This window comes from Bos indicus x Bos taurus, chromosome 9 (assembly GCF_003369695.1).
Source record: "Bos indicus x Bos taurus breed Angus x Brahman F1 hybrid chromosome 9, Bos_hybrid_MaternalHap_v2.0, whole genome shotgun sequence".
Lineage (NCBI taxonomy): Eukaryota > Metazoa > Chordata > Mammalia > Artiodactyla > Bovidae > Bos > Bos indicus x Bos taurus.
Window position 1 is genome coordinate 69,336,727 of NC_040084.1, and position 24,024 is coordinate 69,360,750.

Sequence of the window (24,024 nt, forward strand, 5' to 3'; positions counted from 1 at the left end):
CAACATCATTTGTATACTTTTTAAGTGATGTGAAAGTAGAGAAGATAAAAACATGTATCTAAATATCTCAAGGGTCTTCAACCAAGGTACTTTCTTGCCACCATCAAGGTCAGCTTGAAGAAAACCTATGGAAATATACATCCTGAAAGAATCTTTATACAGAAAGTATTTTTAAAATGTTCAAGAAGACAATTTTATTTCTAAATTCTCATCAGAGAAGCCATTTTACCTTCCAAAGATCTTAGCCCTCTTAAACAGAAGATATTCAGTATGTCATTTGAATTCTGTGTTCTGAAACATGTCAAGTGTGTTTTAAGGAAGACTTTTTTGTTTTCAGAACCTCTGTAAGAGAGCTGGCTTCCATCAAAGTTTTGATGCGGACCAAACATTTCTCTTTATGTTCACTGTAAAAAGCAAATTTAAATCCTTCTTGCATAATACAGATTTTGGCTAGCTTTCCATATCTTGTCTGTAATTACTTTAGGCCAGCCTTGAAGGAGAACTCAGTGCTTCATTGCCTCTCCCACTCCTATTTTTTTAAAAAAGAGCAACATGTAGATTTTACTGAAGATATTGTGGGCTTGCATTATGCAGCTCACAGCATGGATCGCCAATATTGCCATTACACAGCTCTGTTCAGCTCACCCCAAATTACTATGCTCCACTCACTGAATTTTCTTTTACTGCTCCTTTCCAGCTCGGTTTCTAAAACTCCCCTTATCCCAGGCAATTTCTCTCGACTTTTTCTCTCAGGCTCTTTATCTCTCATCCTTTTCTAACTCAGAGCAATTTAGCTTCTTTCAAATTTCACCCATATGGATCATTAAGATTATTTAAAAAATGGTTTTTACCTGTTGCACATAATCTGTATTCTCCTACCATTCTGAACATTACTGTTGACATTGAAAATGATAATTATTTTATAATCATTAACAAATTTTAATACACACTAGAGTCTTATATTTGCTGTGGATAATTACTGATTTTCTTGATCTTACCTGAGTTTTACAGCCGAAAATATTGGGCAGGATTCAGGACTCTTTGTGAGTTTCATTTCTTGTTCAGATTTTTTTTTGTATTATCTTTAAAAAAGTTTTTTTATTGGAGTATAGTTGATTTACAATGTTGTGTTAGTTTCAGGTGTACAGTGAAGTGAATCAGTTTTATATATATATATATATATATATATATATATATATATATATATATATACACACACATATATATATGTATTTCCCCTTTTTCAGATTCTTTTCCCATTTAAGCCATTGCAGAGTATTGAGTAGAGTTCCCTGTGCTATACAATGGCTCCTTATTAGTTACATATTTTATGTATAGTGGTGTGTATATGTCAATCCCAATCTTCCAATTTATCCCTCGCCCTCCTTTACCCTCTGGTAACCATAAGTTTGTTTTCTACATTTGTAACTCTATTTCTGTTTTGTAGATAAGTTCATTTGTACAATTGTACCCTTTTTTTTAGATTCCACATATAAATGATGTTTGTCATGTGGTATTTGTCTTTCTCTGTCTGACGTGCTTCACTCAGTTCGACCATTTCTGGGTGATCCATGTTCCTGCAAGTGGCATTATTTCCTTCTCTTTTTTGTGGCTTAGTGATAATCCACTGTGTCTATGTTCCACATCTTCTTTATCTATTCCTTTGTTGATAGACATTTGGGTTGCTTCCGTGTCCTGGCTGTTGTAAATAATGCTGTTGTGAACACTGGAGAGCATGTATCTTTTTGAATTATGGTTTTCTCCTGATATATGTCCAGGAATGGAATTGCAGGATCTTATGGTAGCTCTATTTTCAGTTTTTTAACGAGTCTCCATACTGTTCTTCATAGTGGGTGTACCAGTTTACATTCCCACCATCAGTGTAGAAGGGTTCTCTTTTTTTCACAACCTCTCCAGCATTTATTGTTTGTATAATAGATTTTTGATGATGACCATTCTTATCAGTGTGAAAGTGAAAGTCTTTCAGGCTTTTGTGACTCTTTGCAACCCCATGGACTGTAACCCACCAGACTCCTCTGTCCATGGAATTCTTCAGGCAAGAATACTGGAGTGGGTTGCCATGCCCTCCTCCAGGGGATCTTCCCAACCCAGGAATCAAACCCAGGTCTCCCTTATCTCAGGTGGATTCTTTACTGTCTGAGCCACCAGGGAAGCCCTCCTGACCAGTGTAAGGTGATATCTTATTTGTAGTTTTGGTCAAATAATTAGTGATATTGAGTATCTTTTCATGTGCTTTTTAGTCATATGGGTGATTTCTTTGGAGAAAGGTGTTTTTTAGATCTTCCACCCTTTTGTTCAGATTTATTTGGCTGACATTTGGTATGGTTGCTCTTTAATTTGATCCTAATTCAAATATAATGTCTGTTTCCTGAACCTTATAACCAGTATTGTGTTGTATACAGAGAATGGGACAGATTTCAGATGATCATAAGATATTTTGTGTTCAGAATTCTAGAGTAGAATTTCGGCTTCAGGAACTCTGGGAACCTCCTGAAATTATTCATAAAAGTGTATATATAGATACATATGTGAATTTTTTGGCGGAGAGAATTTTTAGATTTGCATATTTCCCATCTTAATTTGTTAATGGTGCATTCTTGGATAATACTGGATTTCAAATCACTGATCTTCTTTTCAGCTGTCTCAGTTATATTGTTTAGGACATTTTAAAAATACCAATGACTATATGCTTCATTTCCAAGATTTGCAGTTGATTTTTATCATATTTTCCTGCTCGGCTCTTTGCTTATGGATGCATTCCTTCATTTATCTCTTTGATGATTTCAATATAATTAATTTTGAAAATTCTTATCATATTTGAAGATCCAGTTCCTATGAATTCTTCTATTTGTTGGGTCTCTTGTGGCACTTGATTTTCTCTGGTGCTTTTAAAGTTTTTCTGAGAACTCATTTAACTATGTATGTTTCCCAGTCATAACCCCATGTGTGGTTTTGCAGATGTCTCAGCCCTGGTCCCACAGGGTAATTGCTTTGTATTAGGAACTGGCAGCAGCAAGCTATTTTTGTCCATCAGGAGTTGGATTTCATTCTTCTTGTGTCTCTTAATAGTTTGTGAGGATTTTTTTTTTTAAGAGTAAAGATGATTAGCCTTTTGCTATATTGGCTTCAGATATTTGCCAGGTTTTATTTTGCATTCAGTTTTGGTCACAAGAAATTTTTCATATTAGATGTTTTTTAGTTTTGTAAAATTATAGATACAAAAATTCTGTGATTTCTTTAATTATTGTGACTAGAGTCATCTCCAAACTAAAAATTTGATACATTTTCATTTATATTTTCCTCTGCTTTTTTGGTTATTTTTACATTTGAGCTTTTCATCTATCTGGTGTGATCATTAATTAAGTACTCAGACACTCAGATTAAGAAAGAAATTCAGTTACTAAAAGTGGGTGTGAAATAGAGCTTTAGTTTTAGGAATTTTTTTTTAGAATTTTTTTTGCACCCCACCAACCTTACTGTGTGTTCCGAAGATCACTAATTAGCAACCCTTCATGTTGTCTTGGGCTTCCCTGGTGGCTTAGTTGTAAAGAATCTGCCTGCTGATACAGGAGATGCAGGTTTGATCTCTGGGTGGGGAAGATCCCCTGGAGAAGGAAATGGCATCCCACTCCAGTATTCTTGCCTGGGAAATCTCATGGGCAGAGGAGCCTGGCAGGCTACAGTCCATGGGGTTGCAAAAGAGTTGGACACGACTTAGTGACTAAACAGCTACAACGTGTTGTATTAATACTGGACTAACACAGGGTTTTTGTTTGTTTGTTTTTATAATTGTTGCCAATTTAGGGGTAATTTTACTTAAAAAAAAAATCTGGGTTTCTGGTGCCTTTGAACAATCAAAAAATATGGCCACACCTGTTTCACGATCTTGAATGCAGTGATTTCCTGGGTGGGTACACCTTGAAAGCAGCTACCTTTTGTCATCCCCTCACTCTTGTTCTTCTTTTACAATTTGCTTAACTCAGTCACACTACCTCCGTGGTTCCTGACAGCATCTGAGTTTGGATCTCCTGGCAGCTGTTGCTGTTCCCTGGGCCTGCTTTAGGTTTCCATGCTGAGCATTTTCCTCTCCAACTTCTGTCATTGTGCACCTTTATCTGGAGTGTTAGGGGGAAGTTTGGTGGGTTATGGAGGCAATAGTCATACATTCAGATGCAAGAAAAAAGTACTACTTTTTAATTCTCATCAAAAATTTGGTTGATAATATGCTTACTTAATATTGGGCTGTAACTTCTTACAAACCTAACTGCATTCATTAATCATTTAAAATACAATTTTTTTTTTAAGTGTAAAACCAGTCCTTCCTGGTGAATCCAGGAATGAAATATAGCTCAGATGTCCTAGGGTGGTGAAAGCTCTTCTCTGTGAGCTACTTACTGGAGTTGAGTGTATTAATTTTTCCCTGGCAGCTCTGTTCCATTTATATTTCCTTTGGGAAAATAATTGACTAAATGACACCCTTTGGAAGATTGATGAGCAATTTAGTGCTTGCAAAGACTAGTTTACTTTCAGCTGTCAGATATTTCTCATAGGAGGCAGTGGAGAATTTGGAAAGGTCTAGAAGGTTTTTTTTTTTTACCAGGCCCGTGTACTTCTTTATAACTTCAGCAAGCAGAGGTACAAATGTGATTTTCTGGGAACCCTAGCTGTTTAATAATAATTACTCATCATTAATTTAATAAATGTTATTGAGTGTGTATGATGTGTATACTCCTCTTGGGTATCACAAGATACAGAGAAGTGTAAGACATAGTCCTTAAGAGTATACAGTGTCACTGGGGAGCTAAGACTACATCTGAAAAATGGAGAGGGAGGAGGAGTAGATGAATAGAGCTTCATCCATAACAATGATGGGTTTTGATAGGACACAGTGGAAGAAGCATATAACTTTAGCTTATAGGAGAGCTGGGCGTGGGGAGTTTCAGGGTTTGGATAAATAGGATGAGATGGATAGTAGAGAAAGGACACTGTCCAGGAACAATAGGTACAGTTTACAGGGGAGAGAAGCAGTACATTAGGAGGCAGGACAGAGCAGAGGTAATATTAGTGATGATATTAAAGTAGCCACTTCCTGTCATGGAACACCATTTTTTCTCAAAAAACGACCTTTAGACATTTTTTGTTTCCACATTTGGGTATTTGGCAGCCATTTTCTTGAAATAAACCTGTCACATCAAAGAAAACTGACATCGTTTACCGCTAATAATAAAACTCAAGGTTTCAGACAATAGTAAGAATTTAAGAAAACTGATCTATTACTGTGAGTAGACAGATTCCTAAACTTCCCCACTTTTTTTAATGGAAAATTTTATACAGAAAGAGAACAGAGTAGAATAAGGAACTCGGTTTTCCCAGGTTGTTTTTATCTATCAAACTTTGTTTTTACTTTTTTGAGGTATAACTTACACTCAAGATTTGTACCTGTTTAAAGTGGATAAGTTGATGAATTTTTAACATATGTATGTACCTATGAAACCATTATCATTATCAAGATACTGAAAATTTCCTTTCCCTCAGACATTTATTTGCTCCTCTTTGTAATCCATAAAGACTTTCCTAGTAAGAAGATGTGATATTAATGAATTTTTTGATGTTATATAATGAAATATGTCAAAATATGGAGAATCTTTGTAACTCAGTGAATTTGTATTTTTAAAATGACTGATGCATGTTGTTACAAAGACATGTGTGGATAAAAGATCCATTAATATTCAAGATAGACCAAAAGATTTGACTGTAAATAGTATGAAAGTTTATTGATCCATTTTAAGATTCAACATTGCAATTAAGCTTTAAGAAACTACAACTTGTTGAGTTTCAGTGTAATATCAAAGAATGTCCACAGTTATCTGAAAAGGCTATTATTCTCCTGCATTTTTCAAATATACTTCTCTGTGAGGCTGGATTTTTCTTATACTTCAAATGAAACAACATATTGCAACAGATTGAATGCAGAAACAGATATGAGGATAAATCTTTGATTAAGTTAGACATTAAAGAAAGTCACAAGAATGTAAAATAATGCCATTCATCTCACTATAAAATTTTTAATTAACAATATAGTTATTTTCACAAAACATTTGTGATGACATTATATATATAGTGAATTTATCATTGATAATTTGAAAAGAATGAAATACATTTAAAAATCTTTTCATTTCTAATGTAGTAAATATACCAAATAAACAAAAGCTCTTGGTGCGAGAGATTGTAGATAAGTATTAACAGTGTAGCAGAGTCTTGAGGCCAAAACATTTAAGAACTTTTGCTTCAGTACATATATCCAAGAAAACTATGAAAAAATTTATTCCTCAGACAACTCTCTAAGCTTAATTTTGATCAATATTTCCAACCATTTCTTTGAACAGATTAATTTTGATGGCTACTCAGTTATCTCTCTATAAAATATAAATGGTTTGATTCCTCTCTCCTTAATTTTTTTGTTCATCCCTTTAAAATTTCCATTTTAGCATCCTGTGGTTAAAAATGTGACAAGTAGAAAAATACCCAAGACTGACAATAGCATATCTATGTGAAATGATATGTTAAAATCATATTATGTGACACTTATATTCTGTAGGAATATAGGAATGCCTCTTTTGTGGTGGGCGGGGCCAAAAATTTTGGTCTTGTTTTCTTTTGCACAGACTGACAGGGAAATGATTAAGAAAATTTCATCTCTACTTAAACTGTTTAAGATGAATCTGTTTCAAGCATGTTAGAAGAAGGAAAAGTAAAAATACAGTTTATCACCTAAGGGAATTGTACATTGTTTTTTCACCTGAAAACTTGAGCGTCTAGAAATTTTCCCTGTTCAAAATTATCATGTAATTTAATGAGAGCTGAGTGCAAGGTGTTTAATTATTTACTCTATGGCACATAAATTGTGTGGCCATGTAATTTATCATCCAAATGGTACCCTTGGAAGTGTACTTTGCTGAGTTAGAAGAAAACCAAGAAAACCAAGTTATCCTGGTTTAACAGACTTATGTCATCCTACCTAGAAATCATAATGTTCTTGAAAAGCAGAACCTTTGACATGGTAGAATATTATATTTCAAGTGCCAGTCTTGTTCCTTTTTATAATCTAACAGTCTTCTTACAGGTTTTCTTGATGAAACCTGTAAGAAAGTTTCCCTGATGAAACCTGTCTACTAAGAAGAAATTATTTAAAATTTCATTGTTATGCTCAAATAAAAATGAAAGAGAACTAATAGTTGGAACTCCCAGCTTGCTTTTTTACATCTGCTTGAATTAGAGGAAGTTGCAAGATAAGTAACTGAGCAAATTAATCTTAGTGATGGCTCACTGTATTTTAACGGGTATATCAGTTATTAATCTGATGCTAACACAAAGTGGCAGCTGTGAAGGGTGTTTTGAAAATCCAACCATCTGTTGGCCTGGTTTCAAACCTTATGATTTATATTAGATGCCTTGGGAATCTTACATATGAAAGGGTTAGTTCAGTTCAGTCGCTCAGTCGTTCCCGACTCTTTGCGACCCCATGAATCGCACAACGCTAGGCCTCCCTGTCCATCACAAACTCCCGGATTCACTCAGACTCACGTCCATCGAGTCAGTGATGCCATCCAGCCATCTCATCCTCAGTCGTCCCCTTTTCCTCCTGCCCCCAGTCCCTCCCAGCATCAGAGTCTTTTCCAATGAGTCAACTCTTCACATGAGGTGGCCAAAGTACTGGAGTTTCAGCTTCAGCATCATTCCTTCCAAAGAAATCCCAGGACCGATCTCCTTCAGAATGGACTGGTTGGATCTCCTTGCAGTCCAAGGGACTCTCAAGAGTCTTCTCCAACACCACAGTTCAAAAGCATCAATTCTTCGGCACTCAGCTTTCTTCACAGTCCAACTCTTACATCCATACATGACTACTGGTAAAACCATCGCCTTGACTAGATGGACCTTTGTTGGCAAAGTAATGTCTCTGCTTTTCAATATGCTATCTAGGTTGGTCATAACTTTCCTTCCAAGGAGTAAGCGTCTTTTAATTTCATGACTGCAGTGATTTTGGAGCCCCAAAAAATAAACTCTGACACTGTTTCCACTGTTTGCCCATTTATTTCCCATGAAGTGATGGGACTAGATGCCATGATCTTCGTTTTCTGAATGTTGAGCTTTAAGCCAACTTCTTCACTCTCCTCTTTCACCTTCATCAAGAGGCTTTTTAGTTCCTCTTCGCTTTCTGCCATAAGGGTGGTGTCATTTGCATATCTGAGGTTATTGATATTTCTCCTGGCAATCTTGATTCCAGCTTGTGTTTCTTCCAGCACAGCGTTTCTCATGATGTACTCTGCATAGAAGTTAAATAAGCAGGGTGACAATATACAGTCTTGACATACTCCTTTTCCTATTTGGAACCAGTCTGTTGTTCCATGTCCAGTTCTAACTGTTGCTTTCTGACCTGCATACAGATTTCTCAAGAGGCAGGTCAGGTGGTCTGGTATTCCCATCTCTTTCAGAATTTTCCACAGTTTATTGTGATCCACACAGTCAAAGGCTTTGGCATAGTCAATAAAGCAGAAATAGATGTTTTTCTGGAACTTTCTTGCTTTTTCCATGATCCAGCAGATGTTGGCAATTTGATGTCTGGTTCTTCTGCCTTTTCTAAAACCAGCTTGAACATCTGGAAGTTCACGGTTCACGTATTGCTGAAGCCTGGTTTGGAGAATTTTGAGCATTACTTTACTAGCGTGTGAGATGAGTGCAATTGTGCGGTAGTTTGAGCATTCTTTGGCATTGCCTTTCTTTGGGATTGGAATAAAAACTGACCTTTTCCAGTCCTGTGGCCACTGCTATGTGGTAAATTTAACTGACAAATTAAACATCACTGCTAGAATGATATAGTGATAATTTGTGATATTGGATGTGAGTTTGAGTGAACTCCGGGAGATGGTGATGGACAGGGAGGCCTGGCGTGCAGCAATTCATGGGGTCGCAAAGAGTCGGACACAACTGAGCGACTGAACTGAACTGAACTGACTGATGATATATGTGTATAGCCTTTAAGTGTATTTTAAGAAACATGAAAGTAAATATTGAATTCCAAATAAAAAGAAAAATGAATGAAATGATTAGAAGGCAGAGTCTGCAGTCAAAGGGAACCATTAAGATATAGGAAATTAATGTTAGAAAAGCCTTCTGATTGCCAAACATTATGGATAACTGGCCCATCACATCACCTAATTGCCTCTGAACACATTTTTTTTTAACCAAGCTAGTATATTAATGTTTTAAAAGTACTTAGCACAATGCCTGACATAAAGTTATAAAAATGTTAGTTATTAAGATTAACAGCAGTAATAGTTATATTAGAATACTTATTGTAACAGTACTTATTCCTGACATCAGAACACCCACTCAGATTATTATAAATTTGCTTTATTCCTAATGCTTTCCTTAAATTGGCATGGTATTACCACGGGTACATTTCAAAAATAAAAATACCATATATAAATAAAATGCATGTATATACACACATGCATATACTTACATGTGTTTATCCATCAGATACCTTTGTATGCGTGCTCAGTCACTCAGTCATGTCCAGCTGTTTGCGACCCCAAGGACTACAGCCTGCCAGGCTCCTCTGTCCATGGAATTTCCCCGGGCAAGAATACTGGAGTGGGTTGCCATTTCCTACTCTAGGGGATCTTCCTGACCCAGGAATCGAACCTGCGTCTCCTGTGTCTCCTGCATTGGCAGGCAGATTCTTTACCACTGAGCTGCATTATTTTATATTGCATATACATATTTATGTGTAATTTATGTATATAAATACAATGGTAAAGATAGAAAATGGACTTTATTATTTTGGGGGCTATGAAAAAAACACAGTATAGTGTTATTTATGTTTTGTATAAAATACCTAAAGCAATAACTGTTGCTAACAGAAAGAACAGCATTTTGTCAGTTCATGAACTGTGGCTCTATTTGATCTTATATTGACTACGGTATTCAGGGAAATATTTTGTTTTGGTTCTGGCTATGAGTAAAGGAAACTACGTTTGATTATCACGTGGTTCATACCAGGGAACCGTAGCTGCCAAATATATTTTCACTGCTAACAGCTCCCATAAAAGCCAGAGCTTTTACTTAAGTCAGTCTTAACCTAATACACTTTAGAGAAAGAGAGTTCACAGTTGTGCTCCAGCTATGCATTTTTAGCAAGAATTTAGTTTATAAGTATGGCATGAGTGAGTAAAAGTCACTCAGTCATGTCCGACTCTTTGTGACCCCATGGACTGTACAGTCCATGAAATTCTCCAGGCCAGAATACTGGAGTGGATCACTGTTCCCTTCTCCAGGGGATCTTCCCACCCCAGGACTCGAACCCAGGTCTCCCGCATTGCAGGCATATTCTTTACCAGCTGAGCCACCAGGGAAGCCCTAAGTATGGCATACATTTATCTATATAGGATAGGTGTTTAAAAAAATTAGCATGCCACCCTTTATCGATGATTTACTTTTCAGGACTTTTTCTTTGCTCAGAACTATTTAGACCTTTTCAATCATTTTTCTAATTAAAAAACATTTTTCAATTATTTTATTTTTGGCTGCAATGGGTCTTCATTGCTGTGAGTGGGCTTTCTCTAGTTGCGGTAAGCCAGGGCTACTGTCTCGTTGCTGTGCAAGGGCTTTTCACTGTGGTGGCTTCTCTTGTTGCAGATCACGGGCTCTAGAGTGCACGGGCTTTAGTAGTTGTAGCACACGGGATTAGTTGCCCCACAGCATGTGACATCTTCCTGGACCAGGGATTGAACCCATGTCCCCTGTACTGGCAGGTTACAATGTGAACCTACCTAGGTTACAGTGTGAACCTAACCTGGTGAAGTAGGTTACTTCAGTGGACCACCAGGGAAGTCCCACTTTTCTAATTTTAAAGAGACCAAACAGTAGATACCACATTTCTATTAAAAGTTAAATATAAAACTCTAGAGGCCACAGGGGTTTGCCTGTTCTGAGTCCATTTTCTTCCCACCCTGATTCCTGGTTGGCAGAGCCCTTCTTTCCCTGTGAGACAGTGAACTTCAGAGCATGTGGGGTCCACTTTAGCCCTTCAGGTGATTGGTCCCATTCTTGCCAGTGATTAGTTTAGGAAGTGGCATGTGACCCATTTCTGATAAGTGAGGGCAAGTCTGCTTGGGATCCCAGAGAAAAGTTTTTTTGATGATGCGTAATTTGTTGGGAAGAAGACATCATTATTTTTAGCTGGAAATTGTTGAATATACATGTGACCCTGGACTTTGCAGCATCTTAACCATAGGGACAGTAGGGGACTTCACGCCTGATGTGCTGAGTATGGGAGACTGGAACATGACTCTTGATGATCTTCTTCTTTTTTTAATTTATTTTTAATTTGAGAGTAATTGCTTTACAATGTTGTGTTGGTTTCCGCTATACAACAGCGTGAGTCAGCCATAAGTATACATATATCTCCTCCCTCTTGAACCTGCTTCCCATCCGGCCCTTGATGATCTTCTTAAGCCACAGAATTAACCAACCTAGAGCAACTCTACCTTAGATTATAGGGGTAGTGACATTTAAAAATTTCTTACCATCTGAGTCAAGAGTTTCCCGTTACTTGCAGGTGAATGCATCCTAACAGATGTAACACAATTTGGATGTGAATTACAGAATGTATTAGCAGAAAATACTCAGTGTTTTATGTATATTTAAACACAGTTCTGACAGTTACTAAAACTTTATGGTTGAATCTATAAACAGAAAGAATACTGACGTAGTGTACCAGATGAGTGTCAGCCTAGGCCCTGGTGGATCATGACAGGTCCTGAGACCTGCCGAAACCAATCTTGATTTAACTGCATTTCATCTAGTATAAGAAAATTTTCTTTTCATTATCTTGGGGATTCCCTTTCATTCTTCTGTATTACTTTGTGTTATTAGAGGAAAAAAGAATTAATCATTATATCCTGAGTCGTTAAAGCACCCTTTATTTGAAGTCTTCAGATACTTTACATCGCAGTAAATGTGACTGACTGTTGTGCTGTCAGTGAATCAAGACAAACAGTGAACCACTTTCAGAACTAAATATAGATTTGAGGATATTCTACGTAAAGAATTAGGACCTGTGGGAAAAAACCCAATAAGTTGAGAACTGTAAAACCAAATTTTGTGTTGTTTACACTGTTAAACTACAAATAAACTCATTACTTATTGGTTAGCTTTTTGAAATATTTTTTTTTTCTTCCCGTGAAGGATGTGTCTTTCTCTCTGAAAGGTGCATGGCATTAGAGGATTAAAGGCACTTGAATGAGAAAGCAGCCATGTCGGATAATGCAAATACTGGCCAGCAGATTAAGTGTATTCTCTGCTCTTCTTTCTTTTTTAAAATAGGTTTTAACATGCAGACATTGAACTTGCCTGTGAGTAACTCCTGTCAGCTTTTGTGAATTCATTGTTACTGCCTGCAAAGGAGGACAGACTGTAAAATGCAGACCTGAAGAGTATCTGTCTAGAGTAGATGACTGTTACAGGCCTTTGTCGCCCTGGTGCTGCTTTGCCTTCATAAAACTGCCGAATAGGATTTACCACAGTGTGAATTCTGGGCTTTCTCCTGCTCCCTTCACCGTGCCTACAGATGTGGGCCTCCTGCCCTCCTTGGGCCCAGGCTTTCTCTCTCACCTACTCTGGCAGCAGCCCCCGACTCAAGAGTTACCTCCACCCCAAGAGCTGATGTGATTATAATATTAGCACATACTCAGTGCTTCATAAATAGTGCCTGGAATCAGATAGATTTGATAAAACGGTGTAATATCAATTCAAGGTGTCTGTGTATAAACACATTGTAATTCTCAGCCTTCTCCCAGCCCTACTGCTGTCTGTTCTCTGAGCAGGGAAATAGATCATCCGCCCTAATTTATTCTCACTATTAAGGAAAAGGCTTCAACTACATCCACTGTTTAAGGTTGGGCCACATACTTAGAAAAGAACTGACTGAATGATAAGCATGGAGGAGGCATTTGAAAACCGGCACTCGGCAGGCATGCGTCAGCAGAGGTTGGGAAGGACATTGGGATTGATAAGGAAGGACTTCTTGTGCTGCTCTGATTGTCTGCTTGTTTCCTCTTTTTTCCTAAATGCACATATGCTGTATATGGTATGTTTTTCACATATATGAAAAAACACTTTCTCTTTCCAATTACATACTGAAATTGTACAGCATATGGCAGTTTGAAATACCTATAACTTTCAGTTTTTGAGAAAAACAGCTAAAGCTCTGTAGAGAGAAGTTTAAAAGTCTTTGTTGAAAATATGACTAAGTAAGAATAATGGTAAAAAATAATTCTTGCCTTCCAAATTTCAGTTAGATCAAGGTTCTTTTAGCTGGTAATTTAAAAGGACTTCACCAGTGAGATTTACAGATCATCCTTAAGGCTTTTCAGTTATAATTTTTCAGTCTTTTTCCCTTGCAGACAGATACTCATAAGAACAGGTTTCAAGCATCGATATATAATGTTGTAGTTTCAGAACCTTGCCCTTTGGGTACAGAAAGGCTACACAGATGTAGCATGATTGAAAAATGGAAGCACATCTGTATGATAGATATATGCTTACTGTGGATTGATCATTGAAAACTGAATTGGGTTTTATGGGAACATAGAGAAACAAAACAGTTTTGAGTAAGTCCATCCAGCTTTTTCAAGCCCAGATTAGCTGTTTGTTTTGTTGGTACCCTGATGTCAACATGAAAAATTGTGATATATTCCAAAACATCCCAATTTTCGTGAATTGTATTTCCATCAATTGTCAAGCACTTCTTGAACTTACGTACCTTTTCACTGAAACGGTGACATTTCTTGGCATAACAGTTCCCATCAGCGTGCTACCTGTTTTATGAGGAAGTCTGCCTGGAGTGTGTCTTCTGTGCTTAAAGGCACGTCTCCTAAGGCTTGGTTCCAGAATTTGGAGGGATAAAGCATTTTCCCCCCTCTGTTTACACTTCATGATTTTATGTTCTCTTTGTCTCCATTCTTTTGACTAAAGGAACATTTACCTTTTATTTTCTTTCTCATTTGTTTCTGTAAGTTGTTAAACTCAGATTTCCTTTCTTAATGAACTGGAAGTCTCAGAAGAATTGGTCATTTCTACAGTTTTTTAGAGTCAAAATATTACAGTGAGATTTCTTTCTTTATTTTGAGTCAGACTTTTGTAACAAGGTTGCTCAGAAATCCACATACAAATGTTTTCAGTTATAGATAGAACATAAAGCCAAACAATGACACAGAGAATAGAGTCTTTGGTCATAGTTAAGAATTGTGTTTTTCACTGGAGACAGTAATCAGAGCTGATATTTCAAAGAACATGAAGAAGAGACAGCTGCCACCCCCTCATACTTTTAGTTGTATTCCTGCCATTGTCACCATTATAATAAAAATTCAAACAGCTATAGCTGATATGGGCAACTGTCGTCTCCATGGTTGGTTTGTAGCCAGGCCTGTGAGAAAAGATAACATGAAAAGGTTATGTTTTAAATTTCTGAACATGAAATCATAGCAGATATTTTTGTATCATTGACGTTAAACTTCTTTTTTTAATCTAGTTATGGTAGATCTCTATATATTACTGAAAGGAGTCTGTTTAACCCCTTAATAAAACCCCACTAATATTTTTGGGGATCACTTGTGAATGGTCCGAGTTGCTCTTTTTTCCTGGAAGATGAATGCTTCCTGGGGACATTCTGGTGCCCTGTGTTCTTCATTGAATCATTTCACCAAGGCATGGCAGGCAGCTCCAACAAGGGATCTGTCTTTAGGTCCTTTGTTTTAAACTAGGATTATATTACTCTTGCACCATTAATAAAAGGATTTGGTGAAAAAACATAAGAAAACAAGGCATTTAAAACATATTGCCATAGAGCTTGGTTAAATAACTATTTTTCTGAGCATTATTCTGAAATTGTAAGAGGTTTCATAAAGTGTTTGCATTGGCCAAAAAGTTTTCCGTAAGACGTTAGGTAAAATCCTTAATGAACTTTCTGGCCAACCCAATATATACCCGATACTACACACAAATTATATTAAATAACATGGAACTCTGCAATGAGATGCTCAGGGCTTATGCATCCAGACAGATTGAGTCCAGATCCCATTATTGTCACATGCTCTTGGGGGAGATTTTGGCCAAGTTACTTTTCTGAACGTTTTTCTGAAGTTTTTCACCTGTGCAGTGGGGTTAGTATTAATAGTATCTACCTCAGAGCTGTGGTAAAGATGAAATGAATGAGTAAATGTAAAGCACTTAACATGTGCCTGGCAGGTGTCCAGTAAGTGTTAGTGATTATTTTTGTTTTATTTTTTCAAGTTTATTTTTAATTGGAGGATAATTGCTTTACATTGTCGTGTTGGTTTCTGCCATACAACAGTGCAAAGCAGCCATGTGTTAGTTGCTTAGTCATATCTGACTCTTTGCAACGCCATGGACTGTAGCTTGCCAGACTCCACTGTCCATAAGTATACACATATCCCCTCCTTCTTGAACCTCCCCCCCACCCCTCTAGTTCATCACAGAGCACCAAGCCGAGCTCCCTGTGCTATACAGCAGCTTCCCACTAGCGGTCTTTTTTACACGCAGTAATGTCTATATATGGACTTCCCTGGTGGCTCAGACGGTAAAGCGTCTGTCTACAGTGCAGGAGACCTGGGTTCAATCCCTGGGTCGGGAAGATCCGCTGGAGAAGGAAATGGCAATCCACTCCAGTACTCTTGCCTGGAAAATCCCATGGACAGAGGAGCCTGGTAGGCTACAGTCCATGGGGTCGCAAAGAGTCAGACACGACTGAGCGACTTCACTTTCCTTTCCTTTCCTAATGTCTATATTTCAGTGCTACTTTCTCAGTTCATCTCACCCTCTCCTTCCCCACTGTGTCCACAAATCTGTCTACATCTGCGTCTCTGTTCCTGCCCTACATAAATTGATTCATCAGTACCATTTTTCTATATTCAGTATATATGTATTAATATACATACTTGTTTTTCTCTCTCTGACTTACTTTATATGACAAGCTCTAGGTGTGTCCACATCACTAGAACTGACTCAGATTTGTTCCTTTTCATGGCTGAGCAGTATTCCATTGTGTATATGTACCACAACTTCTTTATCCATTCATCTCTCAATGGATGTCTAGGTTGCTTCCATGTTCTGGCTATTGTAAATAGTGCTGCAGTGAACACTGGGGTGCATGTGTCTTTTTTTGTTAATGGTTTTCTCAGGATGTATGCCCCGTAGTTGGATTGCTCAGTCATATGGTAGATTTACTCCTAGCTTTTTAAAGGAATCTCCATACTGTTTTCCGTGGTGCCTGTATCAATTTACATTCCCACCAACAGTGCAAGAGGGTTCCCTTTGCTCCACATCCTATTCAGTGTTTACTGTAGATTTTTTGATAATGGCCATTCTGACAGATATATCAGTTCAGTACAGTTGCGTTCAGTCACTCAGTCGTGTCCAACTCTTTGCGACCCCATGAACTGCAGTACACCAGGCCTCCCCGGCCATCACCACTCCTGGAGTCCACCCAAACCCATGTCCACTGAGTCGGTGATGCCATCCAACCATCTCATCCTCTGTCGTCCCCTTCTCCTCCTGCCCTCAATCTTTCCCAGCATCAGGGTCTTTTCAAATGAGTCAGCTCTCCACATCAGGTGGCCAAAGTATTGGAGTTTCAGCTTCAACATCAGTCCTTCCAATGAACACCCAGGACTGACCTCCTTTAGGATGGACTGGTTGGATCTCCTTGCAGTCCAAGGGACTCTCAAGAGTCTTCTCCAACACCACAGTTCAAAAGCATCAGATATATCATGACACCACATGTAGTTTTTGGAGAAGGAAATGGCAACCCACTCCAGTGTTCTTGCCTGGAGAATCCCAGGGACGGGGAAGCCTGGTGGGCTGCCGTCTATGGGGTCTCACAGAGTCAGACACGACTGAAGCGACTTAGCAGCAGCAGCAGCATGTAGTTTTGATTTGCATTTCTCGAATAATGAACAGTGTTGAGTATCTTTTCATGTGTTTATTGGCCATCTGTGTGTCTTCTTTGGAGAAATGTCTGTTTAGGTTTTCTGCCTATTTTTTGATTGGGTTGTTTGTTTCTTCTGATATTGAGCTGCATGAGCTGCTTGTATTTTTTGGAGATTGACCCTCTGTCAGTTGCTCTGTTTGCCATTATTTTCTCCCATTTTGAGGGTTGTCTTTTCATCTTGTTTATGGTTTCCTTTGCTATTAGCAATTATTTTAAATTTTAAATTACTACTTGATTGCATTTGTGAGTTAGGGAGACTGAGGTATGGCAGAAAATGAAGAAGAACTAGAGAGCCTCTTGATGAAAGTTAAAGAGGAGAGTGAACAAGTTGGCTTAAAACTCAACATTCAGAAAACTAAGATCATGGCATCTGGTCCCATCCCTTCATGGCAAATAGATGGGGAAACAATGGAAATAGTGACAGACTTTATTTTGGGGGGCTCGGAAATCACTGCAGATGGTGACTGCAGCCATGAAATTAAAAGATGCTTACTCCTTGAAAGAAAAGCTATGACCAACCTAGACAGCATATTAAAAAGCAGAGACATTATTTTTCCAACAAAGATCCATCTAGTCAAAGCTATAGTTTTTCCAGTAGTCATGTATGAATTTGAGAGCTGGACTATAAAGAAAGCTGAGTACCAAAGAATTGATGCTTTTGAACTGTGGTGTTGGAGAAGACTCTTGAGAGTCCCTCAGACAGCAAGGAGATCCAGTCCATCCTAAAGGAAATCAGTCCTGAATATTCATTGGAAGGACTGATGCTGAAGTTGAAACTCTAATACTTTGGCCACCTGATGCGAAGAACTGACTCATTTGAAAAGACCCTGATGCTGGGAAAGATTGAGGGCAGGAGGAGAAGGGGACCATAGAGGATGAGATGATTAGATGGCATCACTGACTCAATGGACATGAGTTTGAGTAAACTCCAGGAGTTGGTGATGGACAGGGAGGCCTGGTGTGCTGCAGTCCATGGGGTCAGATACTACTGAGTGAGTGAACTGAACTGTGGTGGGGCTTCTACCTTAAACTATTCAACTTAATTATATACTGTTGTATTCTCAAATAATTGGGTAAAATATGACTACTTTCTAGGTCCTTCTGCGTGATACTTATTCACATTTGGGAGTGGGGCATGGAATGGCAGGGGGGAAAGTTCTATTTTTTGACCAGAATTTCATATACATATGAAATAGTTTTTTTCCTAAATGAAAAAATCCAGACACATGAGTTTCTTAGTTATTTTGAATTAAAAATTTATGTATATGAAAGCTCTTATGAAATCTATAGGAGTGAAATCACATTTAATTTTATGTTGAAGGAATCATCTTTATTGAAAAAATTCACAACTATGCAGTGTGAAAACCATTCTTAGAAATCCCAAGCTCAGTCAGTTCAGTCACTCAGTCGTGTCCGACTCTTGAGACCCCATGGACTGCAACACGCCAGGTTTCCCTGTCCATCACCAACTCCCGGAGCCTACTCAAACTCAAGTCCATTATGTCAGTGATAACATCCAACCATCTCATCCTCTGTCGTCCCCTTCTCCTTCCACCTTCAGTCTTTCCCAGCATCAGAGTCTTTTCCAGTGTGTCAGTTCTTCGCGTCAGGTGGCCAAAGTTTTGGAGTTTCAGGTTCAGCATCAGTCCTTTCAATGAGTATTCAGGACTGATTCCTTTAGGATTGACTGATTGGAGCTAGAAGTAGTCATAAACCTACAGTGTGAAATTGCAGCCTTTTAGAACTGAGATAAACCTTAGTGACCTTGAGCACAGACTCCATCCCCTCTTTGAGGTTAAACGATATGCTAATTATTTGCACACAGAGTCAGACACGACTGAAGAAACTTAGCAGCAGCAGCAAGCCAGTTTTAAAATTCCTTTCTTGAGTTTTTCAGTAGTTTTCTAGTCTTTTGTTATGCTTAATTCACTTTTAATGCTTATGGGGGAAAAAAGCCTCCAACATTTTATAACTCCATCCGCCCCCCACCTCCGCTTTGGATTTCAGGACATCCTGGGATACACACTGTTACTTAGCTAACAATACATTTTATAGGTTTCATATTTGGAAGTTTCCAGTAGTAGTGCCAACAGGGGACTAATAAATAAACGACTTTAATTAATAAATAAACTTGACTTTAATTAATAAAAGTCAAGTTGGTAGAGTTTATCACAGGACATTATCCCCTGGAGGTTGCATTGGAGTGAGGGGGCTATTTGCTTGGACGTGACAGGTGTAAGCAGTAACTCAAGATGGCAGCTAGAGGGCGCCAGAATTGGGAGAGGCGGAGGTGCGATTGCTAGCTGGTGCTGGAAAGACTTGAGATATTCAGTCTATTCTCTTCTCTCCCTCCTCCCAAACACCACCTACTCTGCAATAACAAATTAAAATTTTATAGTGAGTTTGCCAGATTTACAGATGAAGATATCAAAACTCAGACAGAGAGGTCAGCGTTTCAGAACTGTTAATACCGGACGGATCTGAGATTCAGACCTCTGGCTTTTTATTTCTAAAGGTTCTATCCCTACACCAATGCCAGGATTAGGGGATGCCAGGAGTTACTCATGTTCCTCAGTGAAGTGTGTTCACTGCATATATTTCTTTAACACACAAAGTAATGGTTAGGATTTAAAAAATAAGTTTTTTTTTTTCTTCCAGACTGTATACTTTTTTTCTTCAGATGAGTAGGAAAATAGACACACTGCATTCAAAACCAGGGAAATTTTCATCATCACCCACTGCCTTCTCCTTCCAGCTCCCAGTGAATGGATGTGAGTGCCTAGCTGGAAAGTTGAGGAATAGAGTAAGAATTTGGGTGGTATTCCTGGCACCATGAGCAGTCTTTCCTTCACATAGTGTTGCAAGATAAAGCTCTTCCCTATGCAAGATAACAGATTTGGCACAATTACATGAAATCTTTACATGAACGATTACATGAAGTTCAGAATATATCGTGTCTGGAAATCAGCTATTTTGCCATCCCTGAATTTGCTTAACCACCTTGTGTTTTTATTCAGAAAAGATGCTATTATTGCTGATCTTTTTCTCAGTGATTTGGGGCATTTTCTGGGCTACTGACATACTTTGATGCTGTAATTTAAAAATTCATGGTATTGATTTAATGCTTTAGTAGAGAAACACGGCAGTGTTTAAAAAAGCAGATATTTAAATGATAAACTGTAATGTGCAGATGACAATTGATGGTCTCTTTTATATCCCTCCTCCACTTCGCCATTCTACCCTTCTTGCAGCTTGAAGTTCCTGGTACTCCAACTTGTGTTTTCTGTGTTCTGCAAAGTCAGGTTCCCTGTTTCTGAAACAAAGAAATAAAAATTTCCTGGGGATAAAAGAAAGCTCTTCCTCTTTAAGTAGCAGACAGAATATATGGTCCCCCCCCTCCCCCTTTGAATTTCCCTGTGTAATTACCGTATCTGTCTGCAGGAGAAAGGACTCCTTGTGGTTTGCTCTCCACTACCTTTCTTAGAGACATATCTGCAGAGCCGCGCAGCGCACGTGGCACTCATCTCAGGGCGAGAGCTCCCAGTTTTATGAGAATTAGGCGAACGTAGGGCCGCTTCTTTCCCCGAAAGCCAGTCCCGCTTCCCCGAAAGCCAGCCGCGTATCAGCTGCGTGGGGCTGGGGCCCGGGGAGGTGGAGCCTGCCTTCTCCCAGCGGCTGCGAGAGCCCCCTCGTCGGAGAGCATCCCCGCCGCCGCTCTCCCTGCTCTTGTGCTGCTCCGGGGAGTGGAGGAGGCAGGGTGTGCTCGCGGACCGTGGGGTAAACTGCGGTGGCTCTTTGGGGAGCCTGGGGAGAACACCAGGCGGGAGAGAGAGCGCCAGTGCCATGGGCCAGCTCTGCTGCTTTCCTTTCTCAAGAGACGAGGAAAAAATCAGTAAGTGGGATTTGCACTGTGCTGAATCCTAAGTGCTTGGCTGTTTAGAGTGACTGTCTTCTTCTAGGGGTAGTGGTTGTTTTTTTTTTTTTTTTTTTTTCCCCTTATGGGAAACAGGAGAATAAGGAGCTCTGATATTTCGTGTGTATTTCATGTGTATTTCATGTGTATTAACTATAGGTATATAGTTAATAATTAACCGTCAGAGTACAGTCACTCAATGAATAGGGCTGTGTTAAAGATCTAGAATTTCATCTTCCTTCTGTTGGAATTTTACAGCTTATTTTTATCACATTAGAGTCTTAGTTTTGAGTTTCTCTGCATGTCACTGCATGCAATTTGACAAATTATACAGGCCAGACTTCATTTGTGTTCTCTGAAATTGAGAGGTTTTCAGAGTAGTGCTCAATAATAACATATAGAGAAGTAAAGCTGGCTCGGAAATGACATGTATTATACATTTGCAGATATTTTCGTATGTCCTTTGCTTTGTTCTCCGTGGAGGGAATTTGGGTGTAACTGTAAGATTCCTCCAGACGAGGGATGCCACTTTGACTTCTGCAAAAACCTCACTGAATATTCTTAAACTAATGTCAGTCAGGTTCCACATCTGCTTATGGCCCAGAAAACAGAACTTAAAGTGATGACATTTGCACTGAAATGTTTTCCTCCCTGACTTAAGTGTAATCACTTACATTTCAACTTTGTTAAAACAGTACCCACATTGTAATTAACATCCCAAATAGATTTGCCGTACACTCGTTACCCCCAAGTATTGAATTTTTACTTCTTTTTCAGTAAAAATGTTCACAGACGTGCTTATTAAAATTTGCAGCCACATTTCTTTTACATCAGTGCTTTATTGAAATTTAAATAGGTCAACAGAATCTCTCAATATCAGATTCAGATACTCAAAGATTCACATCTGGCTTTTATTTCCTGTTCCTCAGGAAACTAGCCAGAGGCAGGTTTAAAAGTAATGAATACATATCTTATACCTATGCACTTGGGAAAATAAGCCAGGTTTTACAAGAAATCTTCTGGGAATGCTTTGGAATAAATGTTAGGAGACTTCAGAGTATTTGCTTATTAACAAGAGTCCCCAGCTGTGCTCTAAATTTTACTGGTGAAAATGATACTCTGTAGTATACAGTGGTCCTGAGCTGAACACCTGATATGACTTTGTACAACAGAGCTGTTCATTTTCTAACAGTGAGCACTGATATGCATTCGGCACCGTGAAACTTTTCAGATATTTGTCAGAATGATCCATTTGTATAACTGAGGGCTTTGGTTGATTGATTGATTCCTTGAGGTAGATCTGCATAGGAAAAACCTTGGTCTGGACAGATGTAGGCAGAGTGAATTCTTTCCTTTCTCCACTTCCTAGTCCACTGCTCCAGGTTTTCCTAGAGTTCCTGCTTTCCTTGTGTTCCCTTTTCTCTTTTTCCCATCTGTGAGCAGCCTTCTCTTCTCTAATCATAGAAGCCAGGCTTTACCTTGATGAGGAATTTGCTCTTTTCTTTCTCACCTGTGACCCTGGGAATGCAAAGTCTTTTGTTTTACATAGAGCACCTCTCAATATTGATCAACAGGAAGTACTTTGGGGGGCTTCCTTTCTCAACTTACAACATTTTAAAAAGAAAATGAAGACAAGCCACTGTGTCTGAAGTGAAGTTCAAGTCCCAAAGTGCAAATTATGGTTAGAATCGAAGCATTTGTGCCCCCTCTCCTCTCATTCATGCCTACTGGCCCCTGGATCGTCCCCATTCTCTCCCCGTTATTCTTTCATCTGTCTTTGATTTTCTCATTGCTTCACTGTTTTCTTCACGCTGTGTTCATATACCCCATCAGCTGTTGTCTGGTGTTGTGTTTAATTTCTTTGCTACAGGGTGGTCTAAAGAGAAGGTTCTCTGCCAGGCACTGCTATGCTGATGGTCTACCAGTACTTAAAAAGGGGACTTGAAAAAAAAGGCAGAGAAATTCTTAGCCAGCGTGCTTGAAGAAACATGTAAATTAGCACTAACATAAATATTCAGTTCATAAGTTGTGTTGATTGCGTGTAAAAGAACCCATATTAGATGTTTGGGAGGGCCTGATCTTGCTACTGGGTTGTGCAGTAAGCTTCTGGGTCTTTTTCATTTTTGTGAGCCCACCTAGTAGCCTTGTTAGCCTGCTCTGAGCTAAGTGAGGACCTCCCAGGAGCAGAGCACAAGAGAGCTTATGCCCACGCCCTTCTAATTCCATTGTAAAGGGTGATGACCCCAGAATGTACCTTCTGAGAGCAGCTCGAATGAGGAATTAAATGAGTTTTTGGTAAATGTTTACATTTGTGGTTGTCGTTCCCAAAACACAGGCGAGTTGGAAAGCCCATCCTCTGTAGTCCTGCAGAGATACAGAAGGGAGGGACCCAGCTGGCCGAGTGGTAAGAGTCAAATGGTCCCTTTCCCCTCCTGCTGCTGTTATATCCTGCCTTTGCCCTTGGTGGTGGTAGAGAGAAAGTGTTCTCATCTCATTGATTTATTAGTGCTACTATTTTAATCAAGCAAAATGATTAAAAAAAAATCAACTTGTGCAAGGGTGATGTTTGTGTAAAAAGTTAACTGTATGCACAGCCAGAAATCTTGATAATGGGGTGAGTAGTCAAATCTAGTAGAATTCATCATAGTTTATTTTTCAGTAAATGCAGCACAAAGCAGCTAGACCATTTTGTTTAAGGCCCCAGCAGTGGAACATTTTCTCAAACTGTATACTTTTTGGCCACAATAGGTAGAATAGACTGACAATAAATGCGTATTTCTTGGAAGATTAAGCACTTTCCCTTGCTACACAGGACCATACTTACCATGAAATGTTTCTGCAGATGTTGTAGGATTAATCAGTGTTGTAAATAGTCTCTGATGAAGTTTTTGCTGAAGTCTTTTACAGTACTTGTGTTCTTTGAATTTTACCTCATTGTCTCTTAGTGAGCTTCCTGAAGGGATTGTTCTTGAACAGGAATACAAGCTTATTGGCCCCTGCAGTTTGTCAGTCTCACTAA

General features: G+C 38.7%; 1 protein-coding gene across 4 annotated transcripts in view; it reads left to right on the forward strand.

The window, feature by feature from the left end:
• AKAP7 (A-kinase anchoring protein 7) overlaps nucleotides 1-24,024 on the forward strand; it is a 122,491-nt gene that overhangs the window by 67,876 nt on the left and 30,591 nt on the right. The window contains exons 1-2 of one of the 4 annotated variants that reach the window (XM_027551554.1): nucleotides 20,555-20,984; nucleotides 23,341-23,409. The exons of 2 other annotated variants lie outside the window; for them this stretch is intronic. In XM_027551554.1, the coding sequence (XP_027407355.1) occupies nucleotides 20,936-20,984; nucleotides 23,341-23,409 (118 nt within the window). In that variant the 5' untranslated portion in view covers nucleotides 20,555-20,935. Of the gene's footprint in view, nucleotides 1-20,554; nucleotides 20,985-23,340; nucleotides 23,410-24,024 lie in introns of those variants that run through there. One more of the 4 variants, XM_027551555.1, reaches the window with a different exon arrangement.